Source organism: Antedon mediterranea, chromosome 4, assembly GCF_964355755.1.
Source record: "Antedon mediterranea chromosome 4, ecAntMedi1.1, whole genome shotgun sequence".
In the NCBI taxonomy this organism is placed as follows: Eukaryota; Metazoa; Echinodermata; class Crinoidea; order Comatulida; family Antedonidae; genus Antedon; species Antedon mediterranea.
In genome coordinates this window covers 2,085,639-2,100,219 of record NC_092673.1, presented here as the reverse complement: position 1 = coordinate 2,100,219, position 14,581 = coordinate 2,085,639, and the positions used below count along the sequence as shown (strand labels likewise).

The 14,581-nt window shown below is 34.4% G+C and overlaps 2 protein-coding genes across 2 annotated transcripts; one reads left to right on the top strand and one right to left on the bottom strand.

Moving 5' to 3' along the window:
- Window positions 1-562: 562 nt before the first annotated feature.
- LOC140046180 (kelch-like protein 24) lies at window positions 563-3,876 on the top strand. The gene has a single exon (XM_072090737.1). The coding sequence runs from the start codon at window positions 1,494-1,496 to the stop codon at window positions 3,669-3,671; it is 2,178 nt and encodes a 725-aa protein (XP_071946838.1). The 5' UTR covers window positions 563-1,493; the 3' UTR covers window positions 3,672-3,876.
- A 93-nt stretch (window positions 3,877-3,969) lies between these two features.
- On the bottom strand, window positions 3,970-13,848 carry LOC140046181 (S-adenosylmethionine-dependent methyltransferase Rv2258c-like). The gene is made up of 4 exons (XM_072090738.1): window positions 12,975-13,848; window positions 7,022-7,233; window positions 5,772-5,894; window positions 3,970-5,378 (listed from the first exon to the last, which is right to left on the bottom strand). Exons 1-4 carry the CDS (start codon window positions 13,262-13,264, stop codon window positions 4,816-4,818), a joined length of 1,188 nt encoding a protein of 395 aa, XP_071946839.1. The 5' UTR covers window positions 13,265-13,848; the 3' UTR covers window positions 3,970-4,815.
- Between the last annotated feature and the right edge of the window lie 733 nt (window positions 13,849-14,581).

Below are 14,581 nucleotides of genomic sequence, written 5' to 3'. Positions count from 1 at the left end.
TCATCTTAAAGTGCCATAGAAGCCATTTTTGTCGAAAAATAAAATGGTCGAAAATTGGCTATTTTTGGAAAAAATTGCTTACTATAGTACAGGGATTTTTTCGAAAAATGGCCAAAATATCAAGTTTTTAAAATTCAATTATTATGCAACTTTATATGATCATATATTGCGTTATCATCATCTTAAAGTGCCATAGAAGCCATTTTTGTCGAAAAATAAAATGGTCGAAAATTGGCTATTTTTGGAAAAAATTCCTTACTATATAGTACAGGGATTTTTTCGAAAAATGGCCAAAATATCAAGTTTTTAAAATTCAATTATTATGCAATAATATTGCTTTATATGATCATATACTGCGTTATCATCATCTTAAAGCGCCATAGAAGCCATTTTAAGATAATAAAAGGGTCGAAAATTTGACATTTTTTGAAAAAATCATCCCCTGAGTAAGTAAGTAAATAATATTTATTGCTTTCCAAATACAGTACAAATATATAAAACAGTCATGTAAATGAAATAAAAAGAGAAACATTAAATATAAAAATACAAGACTAGACAAGAAAATAAGCATGGAAAGCAGGGGATGGCCCTTTAAGCCCAGAGGGGAGATTTTTTCGAAAAATAGCCAAAATATCATGTTTTTAAAATTCAATTATTATGCGATAATATTGCTGTATATGAGATTGTGTTATCATCATCTTATAGTACCATAGAAACCAGTTGTGTCGACTCTTTAAAATATGTATTGAGGTAGTTAGATAGTTAGCGTGCTAGAAGGAGGAATATTTTTGCATCGATTAAAAGATTGATTATATATGATGATAACGCACTATTTACGTGCAAATTTTGCAAGATAATTGAACTATAAATAAATAAAACATAAGGCTTACTGCAGCTGCATTCAGCAAATAATTTTCTATTTGTTAAATAGACCAGTTGGTGGCGCGCTATCTTTTACCAGTAGGCCTACTTCTGCCAAGTTATAACATTCCAGGAATAGCAAGATGTTGATTACAAAATATATTGGGCCTACGCAACAAAGATGGAAATTAATTGATATATAGGCATACGCAATGAATAAGAATACGAGATGAAGATGAAGTACTGTAGGAGGCCTACGCAATGAAGATGATAGGCCTACGCATTGACAACATGGATTATGTCGAATTACACATCGATTTTGATGGTCCAGGGCAGCCAACTCATTCAAAACACGCTGGAATGGAACTATCAATCTATTTGTACGTACATACTTTTAATGAAGTGTTGGCTTAGGCTACATACATTTCTGTGTGTATGCCAAGCACGCAGTTAAAAAGGCACAGGTCCAATCTTACACGTTTATAAATAAACAGCAACGTCAAGAAAAGCTCATAACTGCGTTTGGATTTGAAGAACATACACAAACTATTGTATATACCTAATAGAGTAAAAGTATTTTCCTGATTTTTAAATTGGATTAAATTAAAATAAGCAGTGCGGTTAAGTCCAGGATGTCTACCTACCACCAAAAACACGCCCATGATCTTCTTTTACGATTGAAAGGATTTTGGGAGTCGCAAGATTTCACAGATGTGCAATTAGATATCAACGGACGGGTAATTAACGGGCACAAAGCTGTGTTAGCCGCAGGTAGTCCACTCATTCGCCATCAACTACTCAGGAGCTATGGTGACGATACCGATACCGATTCAAGTAATCGAATTGAGTTGCATCAACCGCTGATAATCAGTTTCAGTGATGTTATTTTGATGGATTTAGTTACTTTTATTTACACACTTGAATTGCTGATAAATGAACATAATTATAAATCGTTAAGTAAACTGTGTTATCTATCGGAACCCGCATTAGCAGGGAAAGGCATCGAAGATTCGTGCAATGAATATTATTTACTGAAAGAAGATACTTTGGAACGTTTGGAAGGTGATGTCACTCCATTAGGAGAACATCGTAACACGGAGGTACAACATCATGACAGCACATTCCCTGCCAGTTTACTCAAGTCGATGAACGATCAAAGAGAAAGTCATCTTTTCACAGATGTTACCATCCAAGTTGCTGGAGAGAACTTTCCGTGTCATCGCGTTGTTCTTTCAGCTTGCAGCACCTTTTTTCGCGCCATGTTTTCTTCAAATATGGTTGAATCAGACAATAAGATTGTTCGTCTGCAACAGATTGTCGATTTGGAGCTTTTTCGTAACATTATGGAGTTTACATATACTGGTAAACTATTGATAACTTTGCAGAACGCTCAAGACCTCATTTCTCTCGCAAGCTATCTTCATTATCACCCAGTCATTACAGCATGTTCGGAATTTTTCAAGAAAAACCTCGAACCTGATAACTGTATTAGTTTTATGAATTTTGCTCAGAGTATCGGCTGCTATGAAATTTATAATGATGCTTTGAATTATGTCTACAAACATTTCCTTCAAGTTTGTAACACTTGTGATTTTCTGGAAATCAATCCTTCAACTCTTATGCGTATTATTGAAAATGATCATCTGAACATTAAAAAAGAAGAAGTGGTCTTTGACGCAGTGTTGCAGTGGTATGGATCCAACCAGGATAAGCAGGAGTACTTTGGTGACATACTAAGGAAGGTCAGATTACCTCTGTTAGACATCAAATACTTTTCAGTTTCCGTAGAACAGAATCCAGTGATTCTTAATCACGAGGAATGCATGGAAATTGTTAAAGATGCTAAGATGCTTAGAGATGCTCCAGAAGGAATTTGTGACGATCGACTTCGATTACGTCTTTCAATGACTACAGAAGTCATGATAATAATTGGTGGATTTGACAGTGAACAGCAATGGATACACGACGTCTGGTGTTGTAACCTCATTGATAACTCTTGGACAAGTTTGGCACCATTTCCCGGTCGAAACCAACGATTTGCCTGTGTTTCGTTAAACAACGATGTGTACGTCATCGGTGGTCAGGTCGACTACCATGCAAACTTGTCAGAGACTCTTGCGGATGTATGGAGGTATGAATCGCTTACTGACAAGTGGTCGCAGGTAGCTAGTTTAAACAAACCACGTCATAATCACGGTGTCGCTGTTTTAAACGGCAAAATATATGTAGTTGGCGGACGAACCGGTTGGTCTCGGAAGTCGAACGACGTTGAACGTTACGATCCAGTACTAAATATATGGACTTATGTTAATCGGATAAAAGGTAGTTTTCTGGAACGACCAGTGGTGACGTCAGTCAACGGTAAGTTGTTTGTTAATGGTTACTTCTTCCGAGATCCTGACATCATTCACTGCTATGACCCAGCTGATGATTGCTGGTCAGCCATCTTTAATTTTGAGCGCGTACACGGTGAAGGCATTGAAACAGCCGTTGTCATTAATGATTTTATTTTCTATCTTGTGTCACGAGGAGATGAAAATGAGCTGATTATTTTCAATCCGTTTACGTCGGAGCGAATACGCGGTTCGTCGATCCCTGATGGACGGTACCTGTACTCGTATGGTACAACGGTGTTAAATGAAAAGATCATTGTATCAGGCGGAAGCAAGTTGGAAAGCGCAGTCAATGTGTCTGATATCAAGTGTTACGATCCTAATTTAAATATGTGGAGCCAGGTGGGTTCCCTGCCGCAGCCACTCACTGAGCACGGATGTGTCTGTATCGAAAAGTACATACCGACTTTAGGCTAACCACCAAAATGAATAACATCGCATTTAAGTGTACAAACTTAATTTATAATTTAATATTAACTCAAATTTCACAAAAAGAACACCGCTTTATATTACTAACTAACAATTGCTATAGTTCAAGTTGGTTTGTTTTTCTTTTTAAATTTACATATTTAATATCATTTACAAAATTGTTTCTTAAATAAAAATAGTAATACATGAACAATTTTCTTTCTTCTTACCGGTATATAATTTTTTTAAACAGAGATTTACAGTAGATCAAAGGTATCCAGGAGGAGGGAAGCGCTCATTAAAAATAAGTCATAATTAGTTTGGTAGATACTATGTGATTTGACCAATCACAAGCGATGGATTATTCAAAATGTCGCTTGTCATTGGTCAACTTGCTTGTGTTGCGTCTCTAGTGGGAAGCACTCTTAACGGATTACGCAACGCAGCTTTTCTTTCATTTTGTGGTTCTCTGAATGGAAAATGAAAATCTCTGAAAGGGAAATTACACCTTGTACATTTATCAACTTTATGTTAACTACCGTTAGATAAATATTTTTTTTTATAAACAAGTAAACAAGTAAAATTAATAAATTACTAACTTATTAAACGATTATTTAAAACGTATCAATAAATAATATTTACATTTAGTGTAGCCAATCAAACTTATAGCTTTCATTGCGTCAATTTTAAGTAGCCAATGAAAATTAGCTTTAATTACGTCAACCTTCTGTGGCCAATTAATATTTCTAACTAATTAACAATGCGACCTTAACAATAATCAAAACCAACTTAATGTTAAGAAATCATAATTTGACATTAGTTGAATTAATATAAGCCTCTTTTTATCAATACAATTATAATGAATAGTAACCGATATAAACGCAACATATTCTTTTTAATGATTTTAAATATGAAATACTATGCTTTTATATTCTTTTCCTTAGACTATACATATACAATTGGCAATTTTTTTCTATATAGTTATATATAAAACTGTTAAAAAGTTTTAAGGTAATGCACTTTATATTATAAGTTACGTGAGTTGCATAATGTTATGTTTTTAAACAAGGTGATACAGGCATGTATGCTTATGAGTTAATAAGTGACAATTCAAAAGTAAATCTACCCGCCCGCATATTGTGCACCAACCTTGTTACTTGCTGCACAAGAAGTGACAATTGAACGACATATTTGGCACTGACGTCTGAATGTCGTTAAAACCGGTTAGCTGGAGGAGTGCCATCAGCTTTTGCCTGCCATACATATTTCCAAATCCTTGGCCATCTTCGAAAGCCAACGATACCGTCATGCAGTGCATCAGACTGTTAGTGTAAAACGTAGAGGCAAACGGCATGTTTACATTCTGCGCAATCTCCGAGTGCGCATTAACTTCCATTACCGTCATGCGCCCATTGTTGCTAAGGCATTTATGTAAGAGATTTAGAACTACTTCCGGTTGGGCCATGTCATGGATGGAATCCCAAGCCAACACATATCCAAACTTTCCTTGCCACTTTTCTTCTGGCATTTCTAGAGCATCCATCTTCAAAAACGTGACATTTGTGAGTTTCTTTTCTGTTACTGTGCTTTTGGCTGTGTTGATGGCGTCATCACTAATGTCGATTGCGATAAATGTACTTTTAGGAAATCGTTCAGCAAGTAAGATCGAAGCGCCCCCACTACCGCATCCAAGATCCAGCACGTCAATGCCTTTCTCTATTAAAATAATTATTTATTAATTAAAAATTACCAAATACCATAACGAATATAAAGAAACTATCTTCTGCGTCTAAACGCTAAAGCTAACGTTTGACCCATCAACATCGACAACTCCCAAACACGATAAGGGGCGATTCTTTTAACAACATCGTTAGTGCTAGAGAGCTAGTAATGCTTGATTCCCACTAGGACGCAACGCAAGGACGTACGTGGACGCAACGCAAGGACGTACGTAAACGCAATGCAAGAGAGTTGACCAATGACAAGCGACAGTTTGAATTATCAATCGCTTGATTGGTCAACTCGCTTACGTCCTTGCGTTGCGTCCTAGTGGGAACCAAGCTTTAGTGTGAACTAAGCTACCAAAGAAAAAGAAATAAGAGTGCGTACCCAGCATTTCCTGGACTTCTGGCATTGATGGAATAAAGTCTGAGATGAGATGTCGGTTCCACCAGGCGCTCGAACAAGCGTTCATAAACTTTTGGAATCCACAGTAATGTTTGTATGGCACGCCTGTACAGAAGAAAAAGAGGACAAATATTATTATCAAGACCAAAGAGGAATCTATGCTAAAAGGGTTAGTTTACGTATTTTAAGCCTAGGCCTCTACTATAGAAACAATCATATATGTATTACGTTCGCAATATAAACGACAACCTCAGATAAAAATAAAAAATTAGCGACATTGAATCGGTTCTGTTTTTGCAACAAAGACATTTTACTGGTAATATTAATAATCAAATTTAATGGTTAATTAGAATGAGACAGACATTTTGCTAAATCATTATATGCCCACTCGACTAGAACATTTGTAATTACCTAAATTGATTGATTTGATTAATACGTTGTGTTACTCTATCCCACTCAAACACTACGTTGGTTTACGAATTTAAAATAAAACACTTAAAAAACAATCAATCAAACAGTGAAATATTATGCTTAGTTAATGCATATACCATTTGCATGTTGAAAGAAACGTTTGATAAATTAGTTTACAAACGTATTTCCCATGCCATTTCAACCTTTAACTAAACCCTAGACTGGTCTCCATAAATCCATAACCATTACATGTGTAAATTAAACATAATTATTATTTATATTTCATTATGACTCTTTTATTGGAATTTTAATACTACATTGTTATAAAGGAATTTGTCACAGTATAACCCGGATGTCTCCATTCCTTGGTATTATATTTCATTATATTATTTAACTTATTTATTCGGAAGAAATGGACCGAAAATTTAGCATGCATGTTGTAGACAATACGTTTATTTTCACAGAAAAAAGTTATGCGTTTAGTGTTAAAAATAACAACAAAATACCATTCTGCTATTTTAAAATAGTCAATATATCCGAGACAACAATCTCAGAATATAATAAATCTACCATAAAAATTAATTCCGACAGGACGCAACGAAAAGACGTGGGCGCAACGCAAGCATGTTGACCAATGACAAGCGAGTGTTTGGATCGCTTGTGATTGGTCACATTACTTACATCATATATATCATGTCAAAACATAATTTTCCGTAAGATCAACTAATTACTAATTAATACAATACTTCTTTGAAGATTGAAACGTTGAATTGGCGAATATTTTGTTGTAGCTGTGAATTGTTTTTTGTTTGTATTCTTACCTCGTGGTCCGTCTTCCTTGAAGCAGTTTAATACTTTATCAAACACACTACATTGCATCGGTAACGCTGCTGCCAGCAGGGTCATCTCCTCTCCAAATCCACCAGTTCTAAGGAAGGCTGCCCGATGAGGGGGCAGCAGGAACCGTGTTGATGTCTCATTTGATTCTACGATTTGACCAGTTACCATGGCTCCCAACCATTCACGAATATATCTAAAAAAACAATCAAATGATTTTGAGAAAAAAATAACACATCGAATCTCTTATTTCTTATACATTAAATATTATTTTATTTTATATGCTATACATTTTGCAAAGTTATTTGACCCAATTGTCTTTGTCTGCGTCTTGAGCACCTTTTATAGATCGCGTAATATAAATATTTTAAATATATTATTTTTTAATTTTTGTATCAGTTGCTTCCCTTTATGATTAAACTAAAAAGATAGGTAATGTGAGAAATCTGTTGAAAAACGTTACATTTTATTACTATCCACAAACAAAATGTTGTATACAGATTGTTTGTACGCAATTTTGGTACACTAATAACATTTCGATACACTGTTTTAGTGATCTTTGGTACGAGATTTTTTGTCCAGTAGGCCTATCATAAGCACATTCTGTAATACAGTGTCATATGTATATCACATGTGATGCCTGTATCATATTCCAATAAACCTTAACGTATACAGGCACCACATTCCTTGCTTATGGTACTGGTTGAAGATACTGCTCATGTGGAAATATACAGTAGAGAACACAGGGTGATTTTATATTTTAGGCTGGTAAAGTCTCCCAAGAAGAATGTCGTGTATATTGTAATAATTGTAATGTAAAATTACCGGTTCAATAGGGTTTATTCGGAAAATATAAATCGCCTGTTAACGGTTTCAACGCTTCAAAAGCCGAACACCGTGCGCTTCCGCTGAAGATCTGGTAAATGTTTCAGTAAATTAAGTCTGACATGTTTTCCATGACATGACATAATCAGATATGTACCTAATCATAGTTACTACGTATCGGTAAGTGATGAAATATCAAACACCGACTACCGTGTTCATTTTAACGGCATCAGTAGACTCAATTTGAAAAATAGGCAAATGTGTTCCTCGGGTGGTTCAGGGAAAAAATCGATGAACCTAAATACATTGTGCTGAGAGAGCCACCATTGGATCTGACTTGCCGTTGGTATTTTTTCCCACGAGATTCTACTTTGCATTCGAAGTTTTGCTTCGTCATCCTTCGTGTTCCCACACCACATAGACGAGACTAAATTTTCCACATATGATTGTGGTCAAATGTGAGTTACATACATGACCATACCGGGTATATGTTAAAGATATATTGTCCCCCCTAAAATTTATTTTTTATTTTTTGTTGAATATGCCATTTTAATGCCTCATAAAACTAGATCATTATTTCCATGTAAAAAAAATGTAATTTCAAGTAAGAAATACCTAAATTGTCTGTCAGACAATGGTGTTTTTTTGTGTTAAAATTAACCGTTCCTTTTGTCTTTTTAAGTGAAATAATGATTTTTGTTTTTTCTACAGAAGTGAATAACATTATTCAAACTGCAATATGGCCTAATCAAACATCAACTGTTTAATACAGGTTCAAGTTTACGTTATTTGTAAATTTAGAAAAAAAAATGTAAAAGATTCAGAAACATTAAAAGAAAAAAATCTAGATCTTATGCTGGAACTTGGTATGATCAGGGAAGACTTCTTTAATTATTTTAGTAATTTAACTCTTCCCTAGTATGATAACGGTGATTGGTGAATCTTTCATTTTCAAACGGATCCTTTCGTGAACGCTTTTAATTTAATTTGACTGTTAACGCTAACTAGTTTAATTCAAAGTTGGACAACATAAAACCTATAAACCGTCATTTACAAGTTTAAAGATCATTGAGGAAGCGGTACTCTTACAAAAAGTGGAAATAATGGTTGGCAGATGGAAATGCAAAGAAATAAATTAGATAAAATATATTTAACCCCTCTCAATAAAGACGAATCAGACTACAGAATCAGACTGGCTCTGTGAAGTTTGTTATACCAGAATATAGAGATATTTTATAAAACGGTAGCCATACGCTTTTATTAATTTTTAGATAGGCCTAAAAGACCAAGTTACTAATATTCTTTTGCAACACCTTTGGCTATATATAAATATCAACCTTTTTATTCTATTCTGGAAAATATTCATTAATTTAACTGTCTTTTCTTTAATTTCAGTTAGGTAATGTTGTATTTGTATGCGATTTAAAAAAATATATCTATATACACAACAGCTACTGATCCATAGGCCTAAATGGTGGTGTGGACTAAGGGGCGACTTTATCGGGTTAATGTTCGAGTTAAATACTGCAAAGTTATCGCGTTTTCATATTCAGTAACATTAATTTCATGACCGGATTATTGTGAAATACTGATGGGAAATTAATGTTTTACAGCAACACGCATGCGTCAACCACCACAATTAGTTTTCCGAGTGTTTGCTGTTTTTTCCACTTCGGAAACCAAGCCAAAAAGCGATAATATCGCTACACAATATCTCTTATATCTTACATGTTGCCTGATATTTTCTTTCTGGGTGGTTCTATCTATAAGATTTTAATCTAGATAAGAATCAATTCACTTGTACACTTAATCAGCTTTTCTATGAGCTGTTGAGTGTGCTAATCCGACCAGAAACCTGTACAATGGTATCCGATACCTAGCGGCAATTTAAAGTAACGTTTACACGAGTTATGAAGGTGTGCGCGCGCGTGTAAATCCTGATAAAGTTAATGCGCGTGCTAAATTAACTACACTGATAATTCAACAAATCTATGAAGAGCAAATGAGTATACTTCCAGTGGTTTGTTTTGTTATACGCATTATGCAACAACGTACAATTTTAAATTGCAGAAAATTCGCCTTTAAACGTCATCCTTTGTATTGAATAAAGGATTAAAAAAATGAATTTAAGCCAAGCGTATTATATGGTCGTAGCCGCCGGATGTAAGTCTATATTTACATTCCATCATCCTAATAGACATCCAATTTGTAAGATCATGGTGACCTTAAACTTGACAGAAATACCCAAGAACACATCAAGAAAACAACGTTTCAATATCTTGTTAAAACTGTTTGTTAACGCCGCTGGGCTTTGATGTTTTACCCGATAAGGATCAAGCTAGTTTATAATTAGAGGTAACTTCAATTAAGTTAAAATATAAACACTTATAAATGAAAACCATGGAAAAACCCAAATTTAAAATAAAGTTTGTGGTTAAGGTCACGACTATAACTAGTTATCAGGTAATTATAAATGATAGATCCTTACAAAGTGGTAAAACTGTAAACAATATTATATGCATTTTTACTTTTTACTATTATAATTGGAAAATAATGAAAAAAGAGAGTATTATGTGAGAAATATGTAATTATTATGATGAACGAATAAAAATGGTATGTTACACCACAAAAGAGAGGGAAAAAAAGTGGTAAAACAAAGTTTTGAACTTATCTATCAAGACAATTTAGGGAGAGGGGGAAATTAAGGCCTAGTTAACATTACGAAAGTTGTAGTTTTGTTTTGTATTTCCTAGTTCTACATTTCCTTTCTATTCAATCAATCTTAATCAATTCGTCACAAAGGTAAGGCTTAAATGTGTCATAATATAATGATACTATAAATAGAACACCGGTAACTACGGGACAACTTCACATTATTATTTATATTAATTAATATGAATGGAATTTACAAAAATAATATTGATTTTAAGATGATGCAACTTTTCGTACGACTTGTTATTGTTGGGGACAGGTGGCGATAGCGAAAGTATTGCAATAGAAGACAATATTGCGGTATGATACGCTAATTATGCAATAATGAAAAGTAAACAACTGTATTTGAAATTATTTACAATATTATTTCAATTATAAAACGCTTAGGGACGATACTTAACAATTAATGAGGCGTGTTAATTAAGCATGAAATGTTGAAACTTATAAATATAAATATTATCAATTGTAACAAAATAGTTAATGAAGGTTTGTATCGTAAACAAAATGTGTACAATATAAATTTCCGGAATGTTTATTATATGGTAATGACTGGTTATTAGCCAATTTAGTTATGGGAACAATTAGAATGAACAAGGCCATACATGGGTGCTTGAGTTAGTGTTTACCGACCGACCGACCGACATATAGTGAGCAATAAAGTAGCGTTTGCACGTGACTAAAAACTCTGAATTAATATGTGAATTAGTGTTGGACCATTATGTTAGAATTTGGTACGGGAATACTCTCACCTTTTGTTGGCTAATTTGTAATTCTTTTAAACATATCTATTTATTGTAAGTGGTGTAAATTTAGAAGAATCTCACGTCAACCCTCAACTTTCATTGAAGGACCTAGTCCTCTGACAAAAAAAAAATGGTAAGAAGGAGAACCTAAAATATCCCCACAAAAACATTCCTCTCAATAAATAACCGGATTATAAGTTTTTACATTTGAATCGATGCCAAAGTTTAGATTCCACACACGCTATTACTAATTAGCACACTCAACCAAGTATAAATAAACAGAGAAATGAATGACAAACATTTTATAAAGTGTGTTAAGTTTTGTTAAAAAATTCAATCGACATACCGAAGAACAATCATGGAATGCCCTGACAGGAAACGTGGATTGACATTTGATCACAGTTATATAAAATCTATTATTCAGTTTTTAAAAACTTATTATGAACTGAACAATATCAAATATAAACATTAACATACTGTACTAAGCTCATACGGTCTAATCGTAGCCAGGTATTCAGGCCTGCGAACGAACGAGTTCCATGCGCAACACATGTGCGCACGGCAGGAGGGGGAATAAGTTTTCCAAGATTAAGAATCACGATGGCCTATAGGGACGCGAGGTCTATACCAAATTCATAGTATGTTATCATTGTTTCCGATACACTGTACAACTTTCTATTTGCCCTGCCGCCGAAGGAATAGATCCCCAAAGCTTGGAATTTCTCACGGCTGTTTAATGTTATATCCTCTGATTTATCTTTGATGCTTTTTCCAGCATGAACATGATGACAATTTGATTTAATGAAAGTAAGGTTTTAAATAATGTTGTATATCTGTAACAGTTTTAAAATTAAGCATAATATTTTAATAAATTGATAACTTTAAAATTACTGTAATTCGAACTCTTTCATCATCAGCCAACTGTGGCCTGTGAAATATCGTGAGAACCCGTCTCCGTGTATGGTTTTATTAAAAGGTCGACCCCACCCCATCAATTCAATATTTTTCTCTTATTAATAATCGCACATCTAAAAAATATGCGTGGGTAGGCCTATATCTATACTTTTATATGTATAAGGTGTGTTTTACTTTTATGAACGTGAAACTAATCACCCTTAAGCTGCCTTTAAGCTGCCTATTATTATGAACATTTAAAGTGCTTCTCCTACTATAGGCTTACTTATTATAGCCTAGAGTGAATTATATGCTAACCCCTATTTTTAAACGATTCATAAAATAGTCTCTTTAAAATATAAATAGCAGAACGTGAGAAGGGAAAAGCCGGTTTATAATTTAATATCGTATAAAAAGCATAGCGATAAAAAAGCTTTTTGTAAACACGTTTAAAACGCAAAACAATTATATTGTCAACAAAATGGTCTAGCCCGCCGCCTCTCTACACCTTCCCTATCCCTATCCATCTAGTATAGCCCTAAATAAAATTTGATTTTATTCAAAAGAACAATTATCAGTTATTTAACAATGTTTTCAATAGGCGCCTATTAGTATTAATAACAATGTTTTTTTGTTTCGTTTATTATTGTTTACAGCATTATATTGAATTAATGTCAGTAAAGTTAGAATTATAATTTATATAGTAATACTAATAGGCCTACTACTACTATAGGTCTACTACTACATAGTGAAAAGCGCTTACCTTTCTTTCAATCCTGTTGCTTCTGCAATTTCTTTTGAAGTTTTTGGTTCTGTAAAATTTGCAAGTGCATCAAATAAACCAGTTTCTCTTCCCATTGCAATAGACAGTAATAAAAAACCTGAATTAACGGTCTGGCCCATCCGAAAACCAAATAATTCGATGTTTTCTTTTTCTAGGCCTGGCGGAGATGGTCCCATGTTAGGAGGAGGAGGAGTTGGAATTGATGCAGGCAATTCGTTTCCCCCCGTGACCTGACCATTATCCAACGGTGATACAGAAGCGTGTGCCATGATGATGAGAACAAAAGTTTAGCGCACGATGCCTAGCGACGAAAAAAAATGGAAATCGTGTTTGTTGAATAACTCGAGTTATTTGATATGAAAACTTTTAGCAAACGGCATGGTATTTATGAAAACTGTTAACTTGAGTTTCCGGTTGATTTGTGTTGAGTAAACTATCAATTTGTTGCATGAGTTCAGTAACACTAAAACACCAAAACACGTTCCCCCGACCACATCCAATAATACTAATTATTGATTGGTTAGATTATCTGATCACGTGTCAAATATATTAATGACGTCATGTACTTCCGTATTTATCTTATTAGTGTATTGATGTGGGTGAAGTTATGTCATCTAGATTCTTTGTTAAATTTATATAAAGTAGGCCGGTTTTTATCGTAATTTGTCCCTCTAGCATGTGCGATTTGAAAGGTTTTTAAACGTGTGTAAAGACGAAAACTTCCGATGGAGGCAAGCAAGCCTGTGACGACAGATTCGTTAACGAAATTTAAAAAATCAATTTCAAGTTGATAAGTTTCCGGGAATTATACAGTAGTTGACCTCGTGAGGCTACGATTAAATTTGCTACAGCGATGGGGTGATTTTTTTTAGAATTTTAGTTTTTCGAATTTAACAAATTGGTTTTGCGATTTTCATCGAAATGTTTCGACGACCATGACCGTGTCGATCCAGCATAATTCAAGTTCATTATCACGACGGTTGTTTTAAACATCGCCCCTGGCAGTTTTTACGCCACCCTGCGGTACAGCTACAACATGTTCAAGTTTGGTAATCAAGTTCAGCGCGGGTTTTTTCCGCAGGCTATAACTTTTTGACCAATAGCTGCGAAGGGAATGAGATCGATGTACCATTGAACAAGCGTATTATATTGAAGAAACATGTAGGGCTAAGATTAACACATGTCTATAACTCGACGATCTCACGGGCCTAACCTAAATAACCAAATTATTATTGGTGAATTTTGAGTTGTAGACTATTGAGGTCTAGGTCAAGATGATATAATACAGTACAAGAACTGGAACAGCTGTACAAATGAAACATCGTCTTCTGAGTATCAGAAACATCCAAAACTCTTGTTGTCTTAGGTATGGAAATGACTACGGTTACGTATCTACTTTATTTCAGGCATTTAACTATTGGAATAAAATGTCCTTTCATTATACAACTGAATTGTAGGCCCACTTTTTTAGCATTAGGCCTACAGTGTTCGAATCTCAGTTTCCAGTTTCGCAGATTGTCCCTAGATTGTTCGTCTTCACATTACGTTGCATATTTCTGGTTTCCTTTTTTGTATTTACTTACTTA

Excerpts from the sequence above, each read along its gene's own strand:
- LOC140046180 (XM_072090737.1), top strand. The coding sequence starts at position 1,494 with ATGTCTACCTACCACCAAAAACACGCCCATGATCTTCTTTTACGATTG.
- LOC140046181 (XM_072090738.1), bottom strand. The coding sequence starts at position 13,264 with ATGGCACACGCTTCTGTATCACCGTTGGATAATGGTCAGGTCACGGGG. Across the intron at positions 5,895-7,021 it reads CAAGGAAGACGGACCACGAG|GCGTGCCATACAAACATTAC; the intron begins GTAAGAATACAA and ends TCTTCTGTACAG. Across the intron at positions 5,379-5,771 it reads AGAAGTCCAGGAAATGCTGG|AGAAAGGCATTGACGTGCTG; the intron begins GTACGCACTCTT and ends TTATTTTAATAG.